Genomic DNA, 16,828 nt, shown 5'->3' on the forward strand with positions numbered 1-16,828 from the left:
TTTGGGGCCTGTGGGTGCCCCTCTGCTTGGGAAGCTCATGTTCGGAGGGGGCCCACCCCATCTGCTGAGAATCACGGGATGTCCCCGTGCAGGCTCCCGACTTCCGAGCCCGGGGCTGGGATGCCCCGGCCCCTGCACGGAAGCAGGACGGGGCAGCAATGGGATTAGGAGTGGGTGCCCTAACCTGCAGGAGAGGTCTGCCCCGCACTGGCCAGGGGTGAGCCCAGACCCACGGAGGGGACTCACACTGTGGAGTCTGGCAGGGCAGGGGGATGTTACTATAGCTGGGGGCCCCGGGGGCGAGGATGGGTTGGGGCACCCCCTCCCCCATCGTGCTAACACCACCAGTGCTCAGCTCGTTTGAAACTTGGGCCCTTGGTGGCTTGCTGTGCTCATGGTCCCCTTCCCATTTCACAGATGAGCACACTGAGGCTGGGAGACGCCCTTGCCCCCAGGGAGGGGCCTGCAGAGCTGCCTCGGCGCCGGAGTGTAACCTTGTACTCTCCCACCCCGACTTCTAGGCCTGCCGCATCTTCCCCATGGCTTGGCGTCCGCTCGGCCACCTGTGACTCAAGCAGGCTCTGTTCCCAGACTGTCGCGTTGGCTGGAGGCCCAGAAACTGCATCTCAGGAGGCTGCAGGCCAGGTCCCCCACAGGACGGGGGTGGGGGGTGGCCCCTCCCTGGCCGCAGAGAGGTCCAGAAGGAGGATGCGGGTGGCCCTCCCTCGTGGCTCCCCACCCCTAGGCCCAGCCTAGAACGCTGTGCAGAGAGGTTGTCACGAGGGACCTGCTATGTGACCTCAGGGTGGTCACTTCCCTTCTCTGAGCTTCTGTGTCTCCCTTTTGATACCGGCCTCTGCTCCCCGAGGAAAGCGTCATTGAGCGCCTACTGTGTACCAGGCCAGGTGCTGGAGGGAGGAGACTCTCGGGGAAATGAGGGGGCTCACTGCGGCTGGCGGGGGAAGCAGATACATGAAATAATCATGAAGTGGGGTGGAAAGCTCAGCAGAGACAGGCAGGGCCCAATCCGGGCGGGGGGCAGGGAGACTTCCTCGAGGAGGGGCGCTGGGGGTGAGTCCTACAGGCTGAGAGGCAGCCTGGAGCTGTGGCCCGGGTTCAAATCCGGATGCTGCCTCCTCTCCCTGGTCCTGGGTCGTGGGAGACCCCCCTTCTGCCAGCGCATCTGCGATGCAGGGGTCAGACGCTACCATCTGCTCAGCCTGCAGACTCCACTGCCGATGACAGAGGGGACACGGGGCAATGGCCACTCTGCCCAGCTTGTGGTCGTGGCTCCGAAGCCAGCTGAAGGGCAGGGGGAGGCCTCATACCAGCGCAGCTCAGGACCTGTGCGGGGCTGTTCCCTCTGTCCGCTGTGCCCTTTCCCGGACGCCCCCTCCTCCCTCCCTCCTGACTCCCGTCTCCACTCCTCCCCGCTCCGGGTGTCTCCCCCGTTGGGACACTGTGTGATTTACTGACTTAGTTTCTTTGTCGTGTGTTCCTCCTTCTTTATTGCTGTGGCTCGGGGATGCACACAGGAGGCGTCCCCTAGATAGTCTTTGCTCCCAGAGGTGGGGTTTCTGAGCGGGGAAGTGGTACCCTGATGTTCCTCTGCGCACCTACCCCATCCCAAAACCACGGCTTGTCTTCTCCCTTCTGTCCTTGGCCAGCATCTTCCCACTCCCTGTTCCCAGGGAGCCCCTGGAGCACACAGTGGGTGCTCAGCAAACAGCTAGAGCGTGCCCCTTGGCCAGTGCTGTTCCGTTGCGTCTAGCAGGGTGAGGGAGGCCAGCCAGCATCCCCAGCAGGATGCCGTGGGGGAGGTCACGGGGGATGAGGGGACCCGGAAAGGGGGTGCGGCTGAGTTGGGTGGAGCCTGGGAGGGGCGGTAGTACCTGGTTGCCAAGGTTACGACCACCTGTGCTGGGGATGTTGCCATGGAGATGGAGCACCCAGGAGGAGAGCACAGCTCCAGATGTGGAAGCCATGGGAGGGGGTGGGGGGCAGGGAGGTGGCCGCCTGCCCGGGGCGGTTCAGGGCTCTGGTGCGCCCCATGAGGAGGTGTGCCTGGGTCTCGGGCTCTGCCATCTTGTGCTCTTGCCCCCGAGAAAGCCAGCAGGAGCCCTTAGGGGGCAGCAATTATCTCTAAAATTAAAAGCCCTTCTCCTCTGGCCTCTCTCTGCTGCGTGCCCGAGAGGGAGGCTGCGGGGGGCAGGTGGTCGGGGAACCGCGGGTGTGGCCCTGCGCAACGGCCTCACTGTGTGACTGGGAGCGGAGTCATCGGTTCCTGAGGGGCAGACGTACAGCGACAGAGACCATCTCTGGGGTCCCTGCCGTGGGACCTTACGCTAGGGACTGAACCTCTTGTTGGCATCCACTTTGTCTCCCCACGCAGCCTGCGGAGCCCTTGAACCCACACTGGTCCGTCAGAGGAGTGCGCCCTGGACAGCAACATCTGGGCGCAGCAAGTGTAAGCGGGTGCTGTGACGCCCACGACAGCCCTGCGGTCAGCTGTCTCCCTGCCTCGGGGGCCTCCCCTTAGCTGTGCCCCCCAAGGAGCTGACCAACCCAGCTTGGGTCCAGGGACCCCCAAAACACTCCACGCAGGGACCCTACTAAAGGTCGGGGCCCAGTCCTGCTCCCCGGGGGCCTCCAGGCCTGCCCGGGCCTCCCTCCCATGGGTCCTGTAAGAAACTCCTCGGTCTCCATCCCTCTGGGGCCCCTGGTCAGGCAGTCTCGCTATCCAGGACCCCGGGGCTCTGTTTAAGAACCGTAGATTTAACAAAGTCACAACAAGGGGACAGCTCAATTGCAACAAAAGATGAGTATGAAGAGGCCCTCGGGGCGCCCAGCTGGCTCAGTCAGTAGAAGGTGCGGGCTCTGCATCTCGGGGCTGTGAGTTCAATCTCCACGTTGGGTGTGGTGATTCCTTAAAGAAATAAAACACTAAAAAAAAAAAAAAAAAAAAAAGAGGCATCCAGACTTTTTCTGAGGGGATGCTGGGAGCCATAGAAGGTTCTAGGCAGGGAGCATGAGGATTGGCTTTGTGTAGCCACATGGGAGGCGTCTAAGCACAGAAGCCGCAAGCTTTGACAAGTGTCCCCTGAACAGGTGACCCCCCCACAGAGCGAGTCCTTCGTTCAGAATCAAACTCAGCCTCCACCACTAAACACTCTGCTCTGATACACAGAGCAGATAACTGTTTGTTACGGAAATTTTATGTTTTTCTTTTTTCAGCAGGCTCCGCCCCCCGTGTGGGGCTCCCACTTGTGACCTGGAGATCAAGCCGCAGGCTCCACGGACTGAGCCAGCTAGCGGCCCCGGAAATTTTCGAACACGAGTGAAGGCTGGGGGCGTCATGCAGCAAGTCCCTGTGCCCCCGTCATCGGCCGCGGCCCTCGGGCTTCGTGGAGACCCCTCAGTTCTCCCAGGCAGACGTGGCGGGAATCCAGACGGGTGTGATTCTGTCCATATCTGAAATATAAGGACTTAAAAACAACACGAAACCAAATCCAACAATTCCATTATCGTCCTTTAAAAAAATTCACAGTCATTGTTGAATGTTCTCCAGTGTCCGGCTGGCGTCCAGTCCCCCTGTCTTGTGACACACTTTTACTTTGTTCAAGTTGGGCCCAAATTTGGTCGGTTTGCTGCCGTCGGTTGATGCACCTCTATTAAGGGACAGGGTCTCTCCGCGTCTGACCCTCCCTCTTTCGGTCTCCCCGCGGGCAGCCTAGTTGTTGAGGAAGCCAGTCCCTCCGGAGTCTGTGGCCCATTCACCCCGCTCTCGCCGCGGACCCCAGAAAACCTGGCGTCTTACCCCCGCGTCACAGCATTCAGAGACAGATGCCGCCCGGTGAGTGGGACCCACTCTGTAGGTGCCCAAGGTGGCTGAGCATCAAGGGGGCCGTTTTGTTAGGACGGGCAGAGTCTCCCGTGGAGCCACAGCCTGAAGGAAGTGGGGGGTGAGGTTTGTGAGCGTGTGGGAGAAAGCATGCTCAGGAGCTCGAACAGCACACGCAAAGGTCCTGAGGCAGGAGCGAGAGCAACGCACTGGAGAGTCAGCAGGGAGGCTGAGGTGACTACAGTGCAGTGGAGTGAACGCAGCAGAGGGGACACGGGCAGTGTTCCCTATGCCTCTGTTCCCTGAGCGGTGGGGTTGGTGTTACCGGTTCCTTAAGGAATTCAGGATAGGGTCGGAAGGGAGGCCTGTCAACGCTTGCTGATGGGATGTGCGGTGGGGGGGGATCAAGGGTGACCCTGAGGTGTGTGGCCTGAGCAAGTGGGGGGACTGTGGGGCTAGAGCCCAGGGCCAGGACATTTGGGGAGGTGGCAGCAGGGGAGAAAGAAGGTGGAACGCCAGCTTGGGGTGCGTGACTTTGGGAGGCCACGCAGATCCCCAAGTGGGTGTGGCCCTGCTGCTGGGGGGAGGGCTGGGGGCTCAGATTCTCAGCAAAAGGGTGGGGGCCTCCCAGGATGCCAGGAATGTTTTCTGCCTCTGGGTCTACTGGCCCCAGTGAGTCCTGACACCAGCCGGCCGGGGTGGGCAGCGGCCAGCGCAGAGTGGGCAGGCATTGACAGGGGCGGATGGGGCCCCAGAGCGCTGACTGGTCCTGGCGGAGGGCGACAGGCAGGCAGAGGCCCAGCTGCCCGGCTTCCCCGAGAGCCAGAGCTGGCCCCGCGAGGCACAAAGTTGGAGGCCTGATGAGGAAACACTGTGCAGCAAGTGCGGGTCCCCTGCCGTGGGGGTCCCCGCAGAGCTCCCCAGCGAGGGCCCTCCCGCAACAAGAGCTTGCCCTGTGGGTCCGCCTCCATCACTGAATGCCGCTCGGCCCGGACACGTGAGGGGAAAAGTGGGGGATGGGGTCAGTTCCATGTGGTCTGGGCTCCAGGTAGAAGCTTGTCAGACGAGAACCACGTGACCAGTCCAGGGGACCCCGTTTCCCGGGAGGCCGCTGCTTGTCCCTAACTGACTGGTGGGAGGCATCGTAGCACGAGGGGAATGGGATATCCAGACATCTTGGAGTCACGAGGATGTCCACCCTGGGAAGTACTGGACATCGTTCCTGTGGGGTCCGCAGGAAGGCCAGAGCTCCTGGGAGCCAGGATGGGGCCTGCGTCCTCAGGGCCGGCTGTGCTGGCACGTGGCATGCCAGCTCCCCCCGCGATGGCTCAGCGGGGTACCGCGTGGGACAGAGCCGGCCCTCCTGAGGGTGACAGGGACCCTCACTGATCTGGAAGCCACTGCCTGAAGACCGTGGGAGGCTCTGCGTCCATCCCCAAGGACTCAGCCCGGGTCGTACCTGGAAACAACCAGCTCCGATGGGACAACTTGGAAAGGAAGAAGTGTATCCGCGTTTGTAGCCCTGCTTGGCCCCCATGGAAGCTGGAGGGCGGGGAGGTCTGGCCAGAAGAGGGAGGTCTTCCTTAGAACCCCACACTGCATACAGAGACCCCCTACGTCCTGGCCTCCATGCCCCCTGCCTCGGGACAATCCCACAGATGCAAATTCCCAGAGAGGGAGTCCTCTCCCGCCCCCTCGGGGGACAGCCCAAGACCGAAGGGGACACCCCATCGCCTCCAGCCCTGGTTGGAGCCGCGAGTCCCTACCAGCTCATCTGTCCCCGTCCCTGGAGCCCAGTCAGAAGGAGCCCCTTGCCTGCCTCCCAACATGGTGGGACCTTCCGGGAACAACCAGAGTATGTCCCCTCCCGTGTCAGAGCAGCGTCCCGAGCACCTGGGTTGTTCCGGGAGGACTTCGTGGCCCTGACCCAGGTTCGATCTCACCTGCAGGGATCCCTGGGTCATGGCTGTCACCCTCTGCTGGAACCCGGGGACTTCTGCATCCGGACGGGGGCGCAGACCCGTGCAGGCGCCGTCCCCACCGTCCTGCCCGTGTGCACCCGCTGGGGACGGCAGCAGGACCTCAGACGGGCCCCAGGTGGACCTGCCAGCCTGGGCAGCAAGGCCTGGCCCTCGGGGACCACAGGGCGCCGGGCCTCTGGGAGGACACGAAGGGGCTTGTCTTCAAGCCAGGGCGCCTTCCCTGACTTCCACCCTGGCCGGCCGCATCGTCGGGGGAGGGGGAGAGCAGAGCCGAATTACCTCGTGCAACCTCTGTCTCGTTGGAGAAACCACCTTGCGGCTCCCAGGCCCCGGGTCACGGTGCTGCAACGTCCAGTCCTGGTCTTGGAATGAGATTTTCTGTCCGCCCTGAGAGCTCCTGTTAGCCCCCCCGGGGGCTCGGGGCCTCTCCGGGCCAGCCTCCGAGCGAGGAGCCCCGGCCCGTGCCCTTTCCCCGCAGGGATGGGATCCGGTGAGTCCTCAGTGTGCCACGAGGGGACCCCAGGACAGGCTAAGTCGTGACGCCAGCCGAAACTGCTCTAAAGGACAAGGGTGATTGGCCCAGCAAAGGCCAGCACCCGCGAAGCCTGAACCCCGCCCGTAACAGACCCGTTCCTGAAGCGTGGCCTCTGGGGCCTTTCGGTCTCCCTGCAGGACCCCATCCTGCCCATTCTGGAAGCCGATGGGGATTTGGCACCCCCGTGGGCCCCGCGGAGCTGCCATCCCTCCACCCTGTCGTGCCTCCTCCCGGCACTGTCAGCCCAGACACCCGGAGCCTCAGTACGTCTGCCGGCGGCTCAGGTGGTCCCCGTGGCAGCATGGCTCAGCAGTGACCTCAGGTCCTGCCACAGGGACCACAGGGCTCCAGGGACAGGCCCCACCCGCCAGGCCGTGCTCTCACCAGAGAACTCAGGGAGCCCCCACAGCCTGTGGGTGACCCGCTCCGCCGTCAACCCCCCAGGAAGAACGGACGTCCCCTGGAACCAGGGCAGAGAGCTGCCCCGACACAGGCCCGGAGTCCCCAACAAGGACCCGCCTGGGACAACGTCCTGAGCCCAGGAAGACGGGCACTTCGGGGGTTCCTCGGGCTGGGAGGCTTTTCCAGGGTCTGGACTCCGGGGTTCGGGCACTAGCCAAAGCCCCGCAGGAGGTTTTAAGAGGCCCAGACCCCGACCTGCTTGGACAAAAGGGCAGACGATGAAGTGCCTGGGGCCACAGTCCCCACGGGGGACGCCTGACCTAGAAGAGCCCCTCGCCTCACTCATATCCGAAGGGCAAGTGGTGGCCGAGGGGTAGTTGGCCGAGGACTGGGACGGCGCGGGGCCCACCGACGGCTGCAGTCTCACAGAAGCAGGACCTCCGCCAGCCTCTAGCGGCGGGCGCCCTGCATCAGCCCCTCCGCCCGGACGCTGGGCCCCTCCCTGGACCGAGCCTTGGGACCAGGGAGGCTCTGAAGAGTGGACGTCCACCGGCCTCGCAGAAGGTGCCCTCTTTCCTCTGCCCCTCGCTGCCGTCCTCAAGGCAAGGGGACTTCAATGGCTAAGAGCTCCCGCTGCGCCCCCCGCAAAGACCGCCATCTTCTGCGAGCAGAACCAGCAGGGGTAGCAGACCCGTCATTGTCGCCGCAGCCCACGGAGGAGGTCGAGGGAGACCTCCAGGTCTGTGGGGCGGCCGCCAAACCCAGCCCCACCGCCTCTCCTGGGGGGCGCCGTGTTGCCGGGTTCCTGGGCCTTTCTCGCTGCACCCACCACCTCTCCCTGGCCTCTTCCTGACCACGCATCCCGTCCTGATGTCCGCTCCCCAGAACCTCAAGTCCCGCACGAAACGCATCTCCTCGTGCCTGGGCCAGGTAAACCTCTAGCTGCCGGAGGATGGCAACCCCGAAGGGGACCCCCAAACACGGCGAGCCGAGACGTCGGCTGCTCCCCGCTGTCCCTCCAGGGCTCCAAAAACCTGGACAGTGCAGGGACCTCTGGGGTCCCAGGCAGGTCAGCGTCCCACTCACTCTGAGGTCATCACAGAAGAGGGACTGTCGCCCAGTCCTTGAGGGGAACATCAGAGGCGGCGGCCAGGCAGGTTCTAAGAGGACATCCGGAGGCCAGCAAAGAGGGAGCCAGAGGCCGGTCCCGATGGCCCCACACAAAACCCCAGGAAGCCAGGTCAAACCAGACAGGCCCGAGACCAACAAGGCAGAGGCCCTGACCCACTGAGGGAGGAAAGATGCAAAACCTGCCCCCAAAGTCCCCCCCGAGTAACAAATGTTCCCCTTTCGTTGGGGGTCTGGTCACAGGTAGACCCACACCCCCACTGTCCCTGGAGACCCCCACTCTCACGTCTGGGAGCATACGCGCTTCCGTGAACCCCACCTGCTCAGCTCAAACTCCGCGTTTGTTCTTGAACGTTACTCAGGAGGAGACAGACTGGGAGCCTCCAGGGACGCCTTTGGGATGGGCCTGGTGGAGGCCTCAGGGCCGGGGTCTCCCCAGGGGACAAGGCCACAGCTACTGGTCTAACGGGGAGGCCGTGGGGCAGCTGTTCCTGCAGGCGGTGAGGCTCTGGGTGGGCTTGGCACTGGGAGCAGCCGGTCGGGGGGGCCAGCCTCGAGCTCAAGCCATAACCCCGTGGATGTGAGAGCCCCCCCAGGCTCACCCTGCGGGCCAAAGCCCCTTACACCTGGGCCGCCAGCTGAGCCCTGTATGGGTTCATGGGCAGGAGGCCTGGACACGCACAGGGACACCCGGACGCTGAGGGGCCTCCGGGCTTTGCAGCAGATGGCCCCACGCTGCAGCGTCTGGGTGCTTCCACGGGGGCGTGGCGGTCGAAGGCAGGTCCTTCCTTGGCCATCGGGGGCGGGAAGGCACCTGCAGCGCGAGAGGGAGGAGATGGCTCCCCGTGAGCTGCTGGGGTCAGGGCGGGCCGGGCGGGGGGTACCTCCTTCCCCCGTGCGCCCGTCCCCGACACGCATGTCACCCACTCCGCTTTGGCCCGGGGAGAGGATGCTGGGGGGTGCCCACCCCCGGAGCCTCAGCGTCCTCATCTGGAAACAGGGGTGTGACAGGGTCTGGGGAGGCCTGTGCCAGCCTGGGGCGTGTGAGCCGTTGCACGGGGCGGCTGGGGCGTGGAGAGGTGGGGCTGACCAGCCATAACCTCAGGATCCCGTCCACCTTCGGAAGCCTCCAGAATCTGCCATGCGGTGGGGTCCCGGGTCTTTCCGGCTGCTCCGGCCTCCAGCTGGGCCCCGTCCCTCCCTCCGCATGGCCGGGGGCTGCTGGCACCGTCTCCCAGAGTGGGGCCTCGGCGGACAACACCCGAGGCCTCTCGGCCAGCACCCGGAAGCCGCGGGCCGTGGTGACCCTGTGCACGTGCAGCAGCGCTGGCCCCTGGTCCGGCGGCCGCAGCATCCGCCCCGTGTGCCGAGGCTGGTGCGGGCCACGGCCTGGGAGCTCGAAGGGCGGGATCTGGGCAGGGATGAGGGGGATGCCTCCCCGGGGCATGGCCGCCGGCTGGCCGGCTGGTGGGGCGGCTGCGGATTTATACCCCAGCCGGGAAGGCGGGAGGATGGGATCCGGTGTCACCGGCCAAGCTGCCTTGCCTTCATTTCTCCCCCCTCCCTGCTCCGCCTGTGCTGTCTCCCCACGTCCACCCCTGCATCTCCCCGTTTCTGGTCTCCTACCCTGGCTCCTCGTGAACTATTAAAATTTCAGCATGATATTAAATATCCACTCTCTCGTGAGACGTCAGAACACGAACAAGAGGCCCAGACCCCCTCGAGCACCGTCTTCGCTTCCAGGTCAGCACAATCCTTCCAGATCTTCTCTAGACCTTCAAAAGCACAGAAGCACGAGGCCTTCTCAACCACTCTCGTCCTGAGGAAATGGGGTCAGAGCAAAGGAATCGGCGTGCCCAGCTGTGTCACACTGTCCCTGAGTCTCGGGAGTGTGTCACTGGGTCACAAACACTGCCGGCCTCAGAAGCCCCCGACTGGTTTTCCCTGGGAGGCTGCGGGTTGGCTGCGAATCCCTTTGCTGCTGTCACCTGGCTTACTGTGGGGGGCCTCCCCCCACTGCGGGGGCACCTGGGCTGGGGCTGTGAGACCCTCTCAGGGCTGCGGGCAGGGGCCTCGTTTCCTTCCACCGTGGCGCATGTCGCCGGGGAAGGTGGGCGCTGCAAGGCTCCTTCCACCACGTCCTGATGGTCAAAGCAGGTGCCCGGGTGCTGGGGGGTGCAGACACCCCCTTTCGCTGGTGACAGCTGTGGAGAGCGAGGGGCTCTATCTCATCAGCCCCCACGTGCAGAGAGCTTCCTCTTTGCACAAAGTCACTTTCCAGTTGGTCAGAGGAAGCGGAGTTTACGCTGCAGACCCCCGGTGACGGGCAGCGAGGTTATTTCCAGTCTTCTACAAACCAGGTCAGACGGACTCTCTAGGGCAGATATGGTTACGTGGGACAGGCGCATTTTACTCGCCTGCTGGGGAATTCTGCCCGAGCCCCCAGGGGTGAGGTCTCCCTCTTTCAAGGGCCCCAGAGCATCGTGTTCTCGTTTTCAGACTTGACACAAAGCCCTGGGCTCTTCCCCACTCCCTACACAGCCGTGGCCCAGCACCTGGCCTCAGAGTCACGGTGTGATGCCTTTCCTTGAACTTGAGGAGTGGGGCCTCAGAGAGGTGGGACCCATCCTCTAAACCACACAGCCACGGAGGGAGGGGGCCGAGCCCTGCGCTCTGTGGCCACAGAGGGCCACTTCTGCTGGGGGACACGGAGGGTGGGGAGCGGTCTAGAGCATGGGGGGTACAGCAGTGGGACAGGAAGCCAGGCTGCCCCCGGGGCTCTAATGTTTCGCTGACCTCCAAGACCTTGCTGCACACTCCCCCCCCGACCTTGGGGTCAAGGCTTCTGGGCCGACTCAGTAGTGACCCCAAGGTCTCGGCCCCGCTGGACGGGCTCACTGTGTGAGCAAGCAGAAGCCCGGGTGCCTGGAGGCTTGGCCCCTCCCCCACATGGCCTCACTGACCCTGTCAAACAGGCACCAGGGAGTTGCTCCCCGGCACTGAGGTTGGGCAGGCTGGACGCCGATTCTAGGTCACAGCCTGCCGCCCGCAGCTAGCCCTGCCTCTGTCCCCCTCGTTCCCCCCTACCCGCCCGGCTGCTGAGGGTTTGGCTCTGGGATGAGGCCTCTGATAAGGGAGGCGGGGCCGCAGGGAAAGCAGGCGGGAGGGGTGAGGAGTGAGCACGGGGCTTGGCCACGTGGCGGACGACGAATTCGCAGCAGCAGCAGCTGCCCACAGCCACGGAACCCAGATCCCCTCGATCATCTGGAAGCCGGCGGCTTCGGTTTCTTTGGTGGCAACGCCCAACGGTAGCTCGTGTGTCCAGCCAGCCCCCGCTCTGAGCCCGTCTGACCCCTCCCCCGTTCTCAGCCCCTCCAGCCCCCGGCCCCGACTGCCACCAGCCTCTGGTACGTGCCTCACTGGCCGTGAAGGGATGATGGGGCCACAGATCCTCCCAGCCCCCCTGGGTGACAAATCGGGCAAAGGAAGCCTGCTCAAGCAGGGACAGTCCCCTGGGGAGTCCTAACAAGTACACGGAGTTTAGAAAACAAGGGTCAGGGAAAACGTCCCACTTGGAGGACAGGACACGGACAGGCACTCCTGAGGGTGGTCTGGAGCCGTCCGGGGAGGGTGGCGGTCTAGAGAGGCCCTCAGGGGATTGCTGGGACGGGACTAAGGGGAAGACAGAAGCCGCAGGGCCCAGTCGAGATGAACATCTCCCTGCTTTGCTCTCGTGTGGAACCAGGAGGCCCTGGTTTCAGGGGACCCTGCTGGCCAGCGTCAGGGCGCACTGAAAGGACAAAGCAGAAGCAGGGATGGGCCACTGGGGCCTTCCCACTGGCGTGTGCGGCCCAACCCACAGGCTGGCCTGGGGGGGCCACAGCTGCCACAGCGTGTGTGTGGGGGCTCCAGCCTCACATGGCCCTCTCCCCTGGTGCGGACAGCTTGGGCCCAGCACCCAACCGACCAGTGGGCTGTACCTGCCCCCCCGGAGGAAGGGCCTGCCACAAAGCCCAGGCTGAGAGCAAGGTTCTGGGGCTTTGGGACACTTGGGGTCTGCAGTTTTATTACGAAAACAGAAACATAACCAATATAAAAAGGAGAGCTCCGTCCCACGGGGGCACGCGCGGCACGGGAGGGCAGCTCTGAGTCCTCGGGCGGCCGACGGCGCCCGCTAGGCGTCCTGCTGCTGGATGAAGGGGTTAGGGATGGCCTCCATGCCGTCCTGCGGGCAGATGAGCACCACGGAGGTGCCCCTGCACACCACCAGGCCCAGCTGGCGGGTGTCCTCTGTGAGCTTGTACTGGTCGTCGGGGTCTGTGGAGTGAGAGGAAACAGTGGCAATGAGACGGCCCCCAGTGGCTTCTAGACCCGAGGGACGGGGATGAGGGGAGAACTGCGGACAGACAGGGTGGGGAGGGGGTGTGGCCCTAAGGAGCCAAATCAAAGGGGACATGCTGGGTTGAGCCACGGGCCGAGTGCCTCGCCCTCCTCCCAAAGCCCAGCCACGCTGCCCTTGTCTCTGAGATGGCCCTGGACCACGAGGGCCAGGAGGAGCTCTGGCGACAGCGGGCCACGCCTGCCCTCTTTCTACAAGCAAACACGGCGTGGGGGGATTCCGGGGCACCGCTAAGCGGGGACCCTGGCGGCTAAGCCAGCAGGGACCACGTTAGGAGCTGCTGGGAAAACAATTAGGCTGGGACTCCCGGCTCCTGGAAAATCCTGGAAGGCCTGTGGGGGTACCGCTAGCCCCAGGTTCGTGGGCGGTTAGGGCTGGGATGAAAGGCCCAGTGACTGCAGCTGAAAACCTTGATCTCTTCTGCAGGATGCTGGGGGAGGGCCAGGCGGTCCCACGTGCCGGAGACCAGGTCTCTGGGGCACAGCTCTCCCTGACCAGATCGTGCTGGGGTAACCTCTGTGCTACGCCTGATCCCTCCAGGAACCCACGTGGGGGGCTGTTCTGGGGCTGAGACAAGACGGCACAGGCCCCACCACGGTGAGGCCGCCCCGGAGGAGCAGGCTCCTGGGGCCTCGAGGCCCAGCGTGCACCGCAGCACCGGCTTGTTTTCCTGACAGGCCCTTGCGGTGCAGCTCTCACAAAGGAAGACATCATCTGGCCACAGAGGCCGGGCCAGGATCCCCACAGGGGTGGCCCCAGACGGGAGGGGGGAAACTGAGGGCAAAGCAAGAGGCCTGGGGCGCCGGCTGTGCAGCCACAACCGCACTTCCCCCACAGAGGGGGCCCTGTGATTCTGTCACCAGAGTAAGACAGGCAGTCCCCGAGGGGTAGGACTGCCGCCCTCCTGGGCCTCAGGCAGGCTGAGCTGCACTTTGTGTCAGGAGATGGGCAGCCGCCGGTCGACCGCCCTACACTGCCACGTGGGATCTGGAGACTTGGGGTGACAGGGACCAGGACCCTCTGCTAGCAGTGGAGGGTCCACCAGGGGCGGCAGGAGACGCGGAAGACCAGCCATGTGGTTCACAAGCACGGTGTCCGTGGTGTGGGGGCGGCTGGGGGGGCCTGGGGCAGGACGAGCCGGGCAAGGAGCCCCCGCGCCCCGCGGCCGTGCCCACCTCTCATGTACTCCACGGTGCCGTCCAGCACGAGGTTGAGCAGCGGGTCGAACCCCTTCAGGATGCCACTGGCTTGTAGGAACCACCGAGAAGAGAAATAGGCGTCAGGGAAGTGGCTGTCTGGGACCGGTGCCGTCGGGCTCCCCCACGTGCCTCTCCAGGGAGGGAGAGCCGGGACACCAGCTCGGGGGTGGGGGTGAGGGCGGGCTCCAGGCGGGGAGCCAGGAGGTCGAGCCCAACCCGCCCACGGAACAGGGCGGCAAACGTCTTCGCAAAGGGCCTGCGGGGGCAGTTTCAGTGGTGTGGGCCCGTGGTCTGGGCCCGTGGTCTCCACAGCAACCACCCGCTTGGCCTTTTGGGGCAAAGCAGCCCCGGGACACGCAGACGCTCGGGAGTGGCTGCGCCACGCGGAGACTCCCCTTACAGATACAGAAACGTGTGACAAGCATCTCATTGTCTTCAAATACTTAGGATTTTTAAAGACCATTCCCATCTTACCAACCACGGGCCCCGCGCACGGAAAGGAGCGGAGCGACGACCGGCGCCGCCGTGTGATGCGCGGGAGACGAGGGGGACCAGCTATCTGGTCTGAAAGCCCCCCCACCCTGCTGCGCAGGCCTCCCCTTCCCAGGCACAGTGGGAGAAGCGGGTGTGCCCCCATGTCAGTACGGGGGGAGAGCTGTGGAGTCTGTACCACGAGCACGGCTGGTGTGACCCGCAGCCACACGGGTGTAGGGCAGGGTCTGCAAAGTACGGCCCGCAGGCCAAAGCCGGCCGCTGCGCTTCCCTAAGTAGCCAGGCTGGCTCACAGCCGCGATCACTTGCTGACGAACGGTCCGTGGCTGCTTTCCTGCTCCAGGGGCAGGAGTGACAGCTGTGACAGAGACACCCTTTATGGAAAATGTCTGCCAGTCTCCGACTTACTGGGTTGGATCCCCTGGCTCTGTGGCTTCCTCTCCCTGCTTGCCCCCAATCCCCACCCTGCAAAACAAAGGTCACGAGGACACCTGCCCGATGGGGTTATGAGCAGCGGGCACTGCGCCCACACCTGTGGGTCTGCCTCAGTGGGGCGCGAGCCATGTCTCCCACCCCGGGGACGACCCTGTGTCACCCCTCCCGCCAAGTGTGGGAGGGGACCCACGAATATGATGGGAGGTCATTCCTGTAAGGGCGTTACAGGACTAGGAAAACGAGCGAGTCTGCAGAAGTGACTGGGGTCCCCAAACAAACCAGTGCACTTCCAGCTCCCGGAGAGAGAGACTCTGCTCAGCCTGATCTGATCAGATGAGCTGTGAAGGGAACAGGAATTTCGTAAAAGAAGAAACTGGAAGCATGGGAAGGATTTTCCTGCTGGGCCTGAGGGAACAAACTGCCATGCTGGGGACAGTGTCCTGTGGCAAGGGCTGGCAGGCCACCTCGGGGAGACACATGTCCCCAGACAGCTGAGCAGGACATGGAGACCCCGTCCTACAGCCACAGGGAACTGAATTCCGCCAACAAGCAGCAGGGCAGGGGAAGAGCCTGGGCCAGAGAGGACAGGCTCCTCCATACTGCTTTCCCGTGACCTGTGAGACCAGGAGCCGCAGCACCCAGCTCCGTCCTGACCGACGCTGCGAGACGGTAAGTCCGCGCTGTCTGAGCTGCTCGAGGGCTGGCGATTTGCTGCACAGGGTGGAAAGCCCTCACGACCACCCTGGGAAGCGAGAGCCGTCTCACCGCTGTCAGCCGCCCCCACCTGCAGGCACTGCGCCGTGAACCACGCCTGTGCCACCCAGGCACCCTCGCCTCGCCTCGGGATCGCTGTCTCAGGACACACCCCGGAGGACAGAGGCAGCTGGAGGAACAGGACATCGCTCGAGTGCTTGCTGGTGTCGGGAACCGAGCTAAGCCTGCCTGCAGCCCTGGAGGGGCTCACCGCGACCCGTCAGGTAGGCGGAGGGAAGAAACGAGGGAGCGGAGCCTCAGGGAAGGCGAGCTGTCCCAGGTGCTCTAGGTGGTGTGCCGAAGCGCTAGGGCTCCGACCCCAGAGGCTAGGCTGCGGGGATACCCAGGACGCGCTGCCCACATGCAAGCGCAGCACCGGGCCTCCTTCCTGCCCTGGCCTCACTGCGTTTCAGGGGAAGATGCGCAGGGCAGTGTCGGGGAACCTGGACAGGTGGTACCTGGTGCTTACACCAAAGGGGCGTGGCCCCGAGTGGAGGGTCAGGGATGCTTCCCAGAGCAAGAACCTCGAGCTGAGAGCAGGGAAATGACTCTGGCATTAACCCAGAGTTAAAAAAAGAGATAAGAGACCCCAAAAGGAGTGACCTGCACCAATCCCACGCCCCTAACCTCACTGCAGCTTGGGCTCTCCCAGGAACACAACGTCCACCAGTCCCTCTGGAACTTCCCGGCTGGCTCCAGGGAGCTGGTCTACCTGAGAGATCCCCACCACCCCTGGAAGGAGGGCGAGGAGGGTCCCTCGGTCTGTTCTCGCAGCCTCCTATCCCGGAAGACCTCCCCTTCCGCCCGCTGCGCGGCTCGGTCCGGTCTACACGGGGTGCTGCGGGAGGAAGCCGGCAAGAGCTACGAGGCTCACAGGTTTCCATCTCAACCGGCAACAAGCCCGAGCTGTCGGCCCACTGTGCGGCACACCCTCGGCAGCCCTGTGGTAGCGCAGGGCTCCTGGGAGCCACGAGGCTGTCCTTTCCCCGGGACCGCGGCGGCTGACGGCGCCCGAGCGGAGCCCGCGCTCAAGGCTGACTGCAGGGTCAGGTGGTCTACCCGGGGAGATGCCTGGTTGGGCTGTCACATGGCCCCAGCGGCACCCAGGGTCGCCCCGGGCAGGCTCCGCGAGCGAGAAGCGGAGCCCGGGCAGCGAGCATCACGGGCCAGCTGGGGCAGCCACCCGGGAGGAACTGCGAGAGAGGGGCGCACAGAGCGCAAGCCGGGGATGCCCGTCCCGGCGGCACGTCCGCGGCTCGGGCTGTCCGGCCCCCGCCCGGGCCTTGGCTTCCCCGCGCGCGGAACGCGAGGCGCAGCGCCGACGCCGGCGGGGTTGGGAGCCCGCCCGACTTCTCCGGCCCAAGCGCTCGAGGCGGAGCCGGCATCCTCCGCCGGCGCTCGCCCCAGGCCGCTCACGGGGTGCGGGCGGCGGGGTCTCACCTTCGCGGCCTCCCTGAAACTTCACCCGGATCGTCTTGTCGATGTACTTAGACAAGTCCAAGATGCTCTCTTTCTTCTTCTTCTCTTTGTCCTGCAGGGGAAGCAGAGCGCGTGAGGCGTGGAGCGCGGCCGGGTCCCACACCGCCCGCCCCGCCGGCCCCGCCGCGCGCTCACCGCCATCTTGCCGCGCCACGCCCCTCTGCGCAGGCGCCGCCGCGCGCC

The 16,828-nt window shown here is 64.6% G+C and overlaps 1 protein-coding gene across 1 annotated transcript; it reads right to left on the reverse strand.

The window, feature by feature from the left end:
* Positions 1-11,932: 11,932 nt before the first annotated feature.
* LSM7 (LSM7 homolog, U6 small nuclear RNA and mRNA degradation associated) lies at positions 11,933-16,815 on the reverse strand. Its single transcript, XM_032847079.1, has 4 exons — positions 16,781-16,815; positions 16,607-16,697; positions 13,463-13,534; positions 11,933-12,205 (listed from the first exon to the last, which is right to left on the reverse strand). The coding sequence occupies exons 1-4, from the start codon at positions 16,784-16,786 to the stop codon at positions 12,063-12,065; spliced, it is 312 nt and encodes a 103-aa protein (XP_032702970.1). The 5' UTR covers positions 16,787-16,815; the 3' UTR covers positions 11,933-12,062.
* Positions 16,816-16,828: the final 13 nt, after the last annotated feature.

This window comes from Lontra canadensis, unplaced genomic scaffold (assembly GCF_010015895.1).
Source record: "Lontra canadensis isolate GAN:19392208 unplaced genomic scaffold, GSC_riverotter_1.0 scaffold184, whole genome shotgun sequence".
NCBI classification, from domain to species: Eukaryota; Metazoa; Chordata; class Mammalia; order Carnivora; family Mustelidae; genus Lontra; species Lontra canadensis.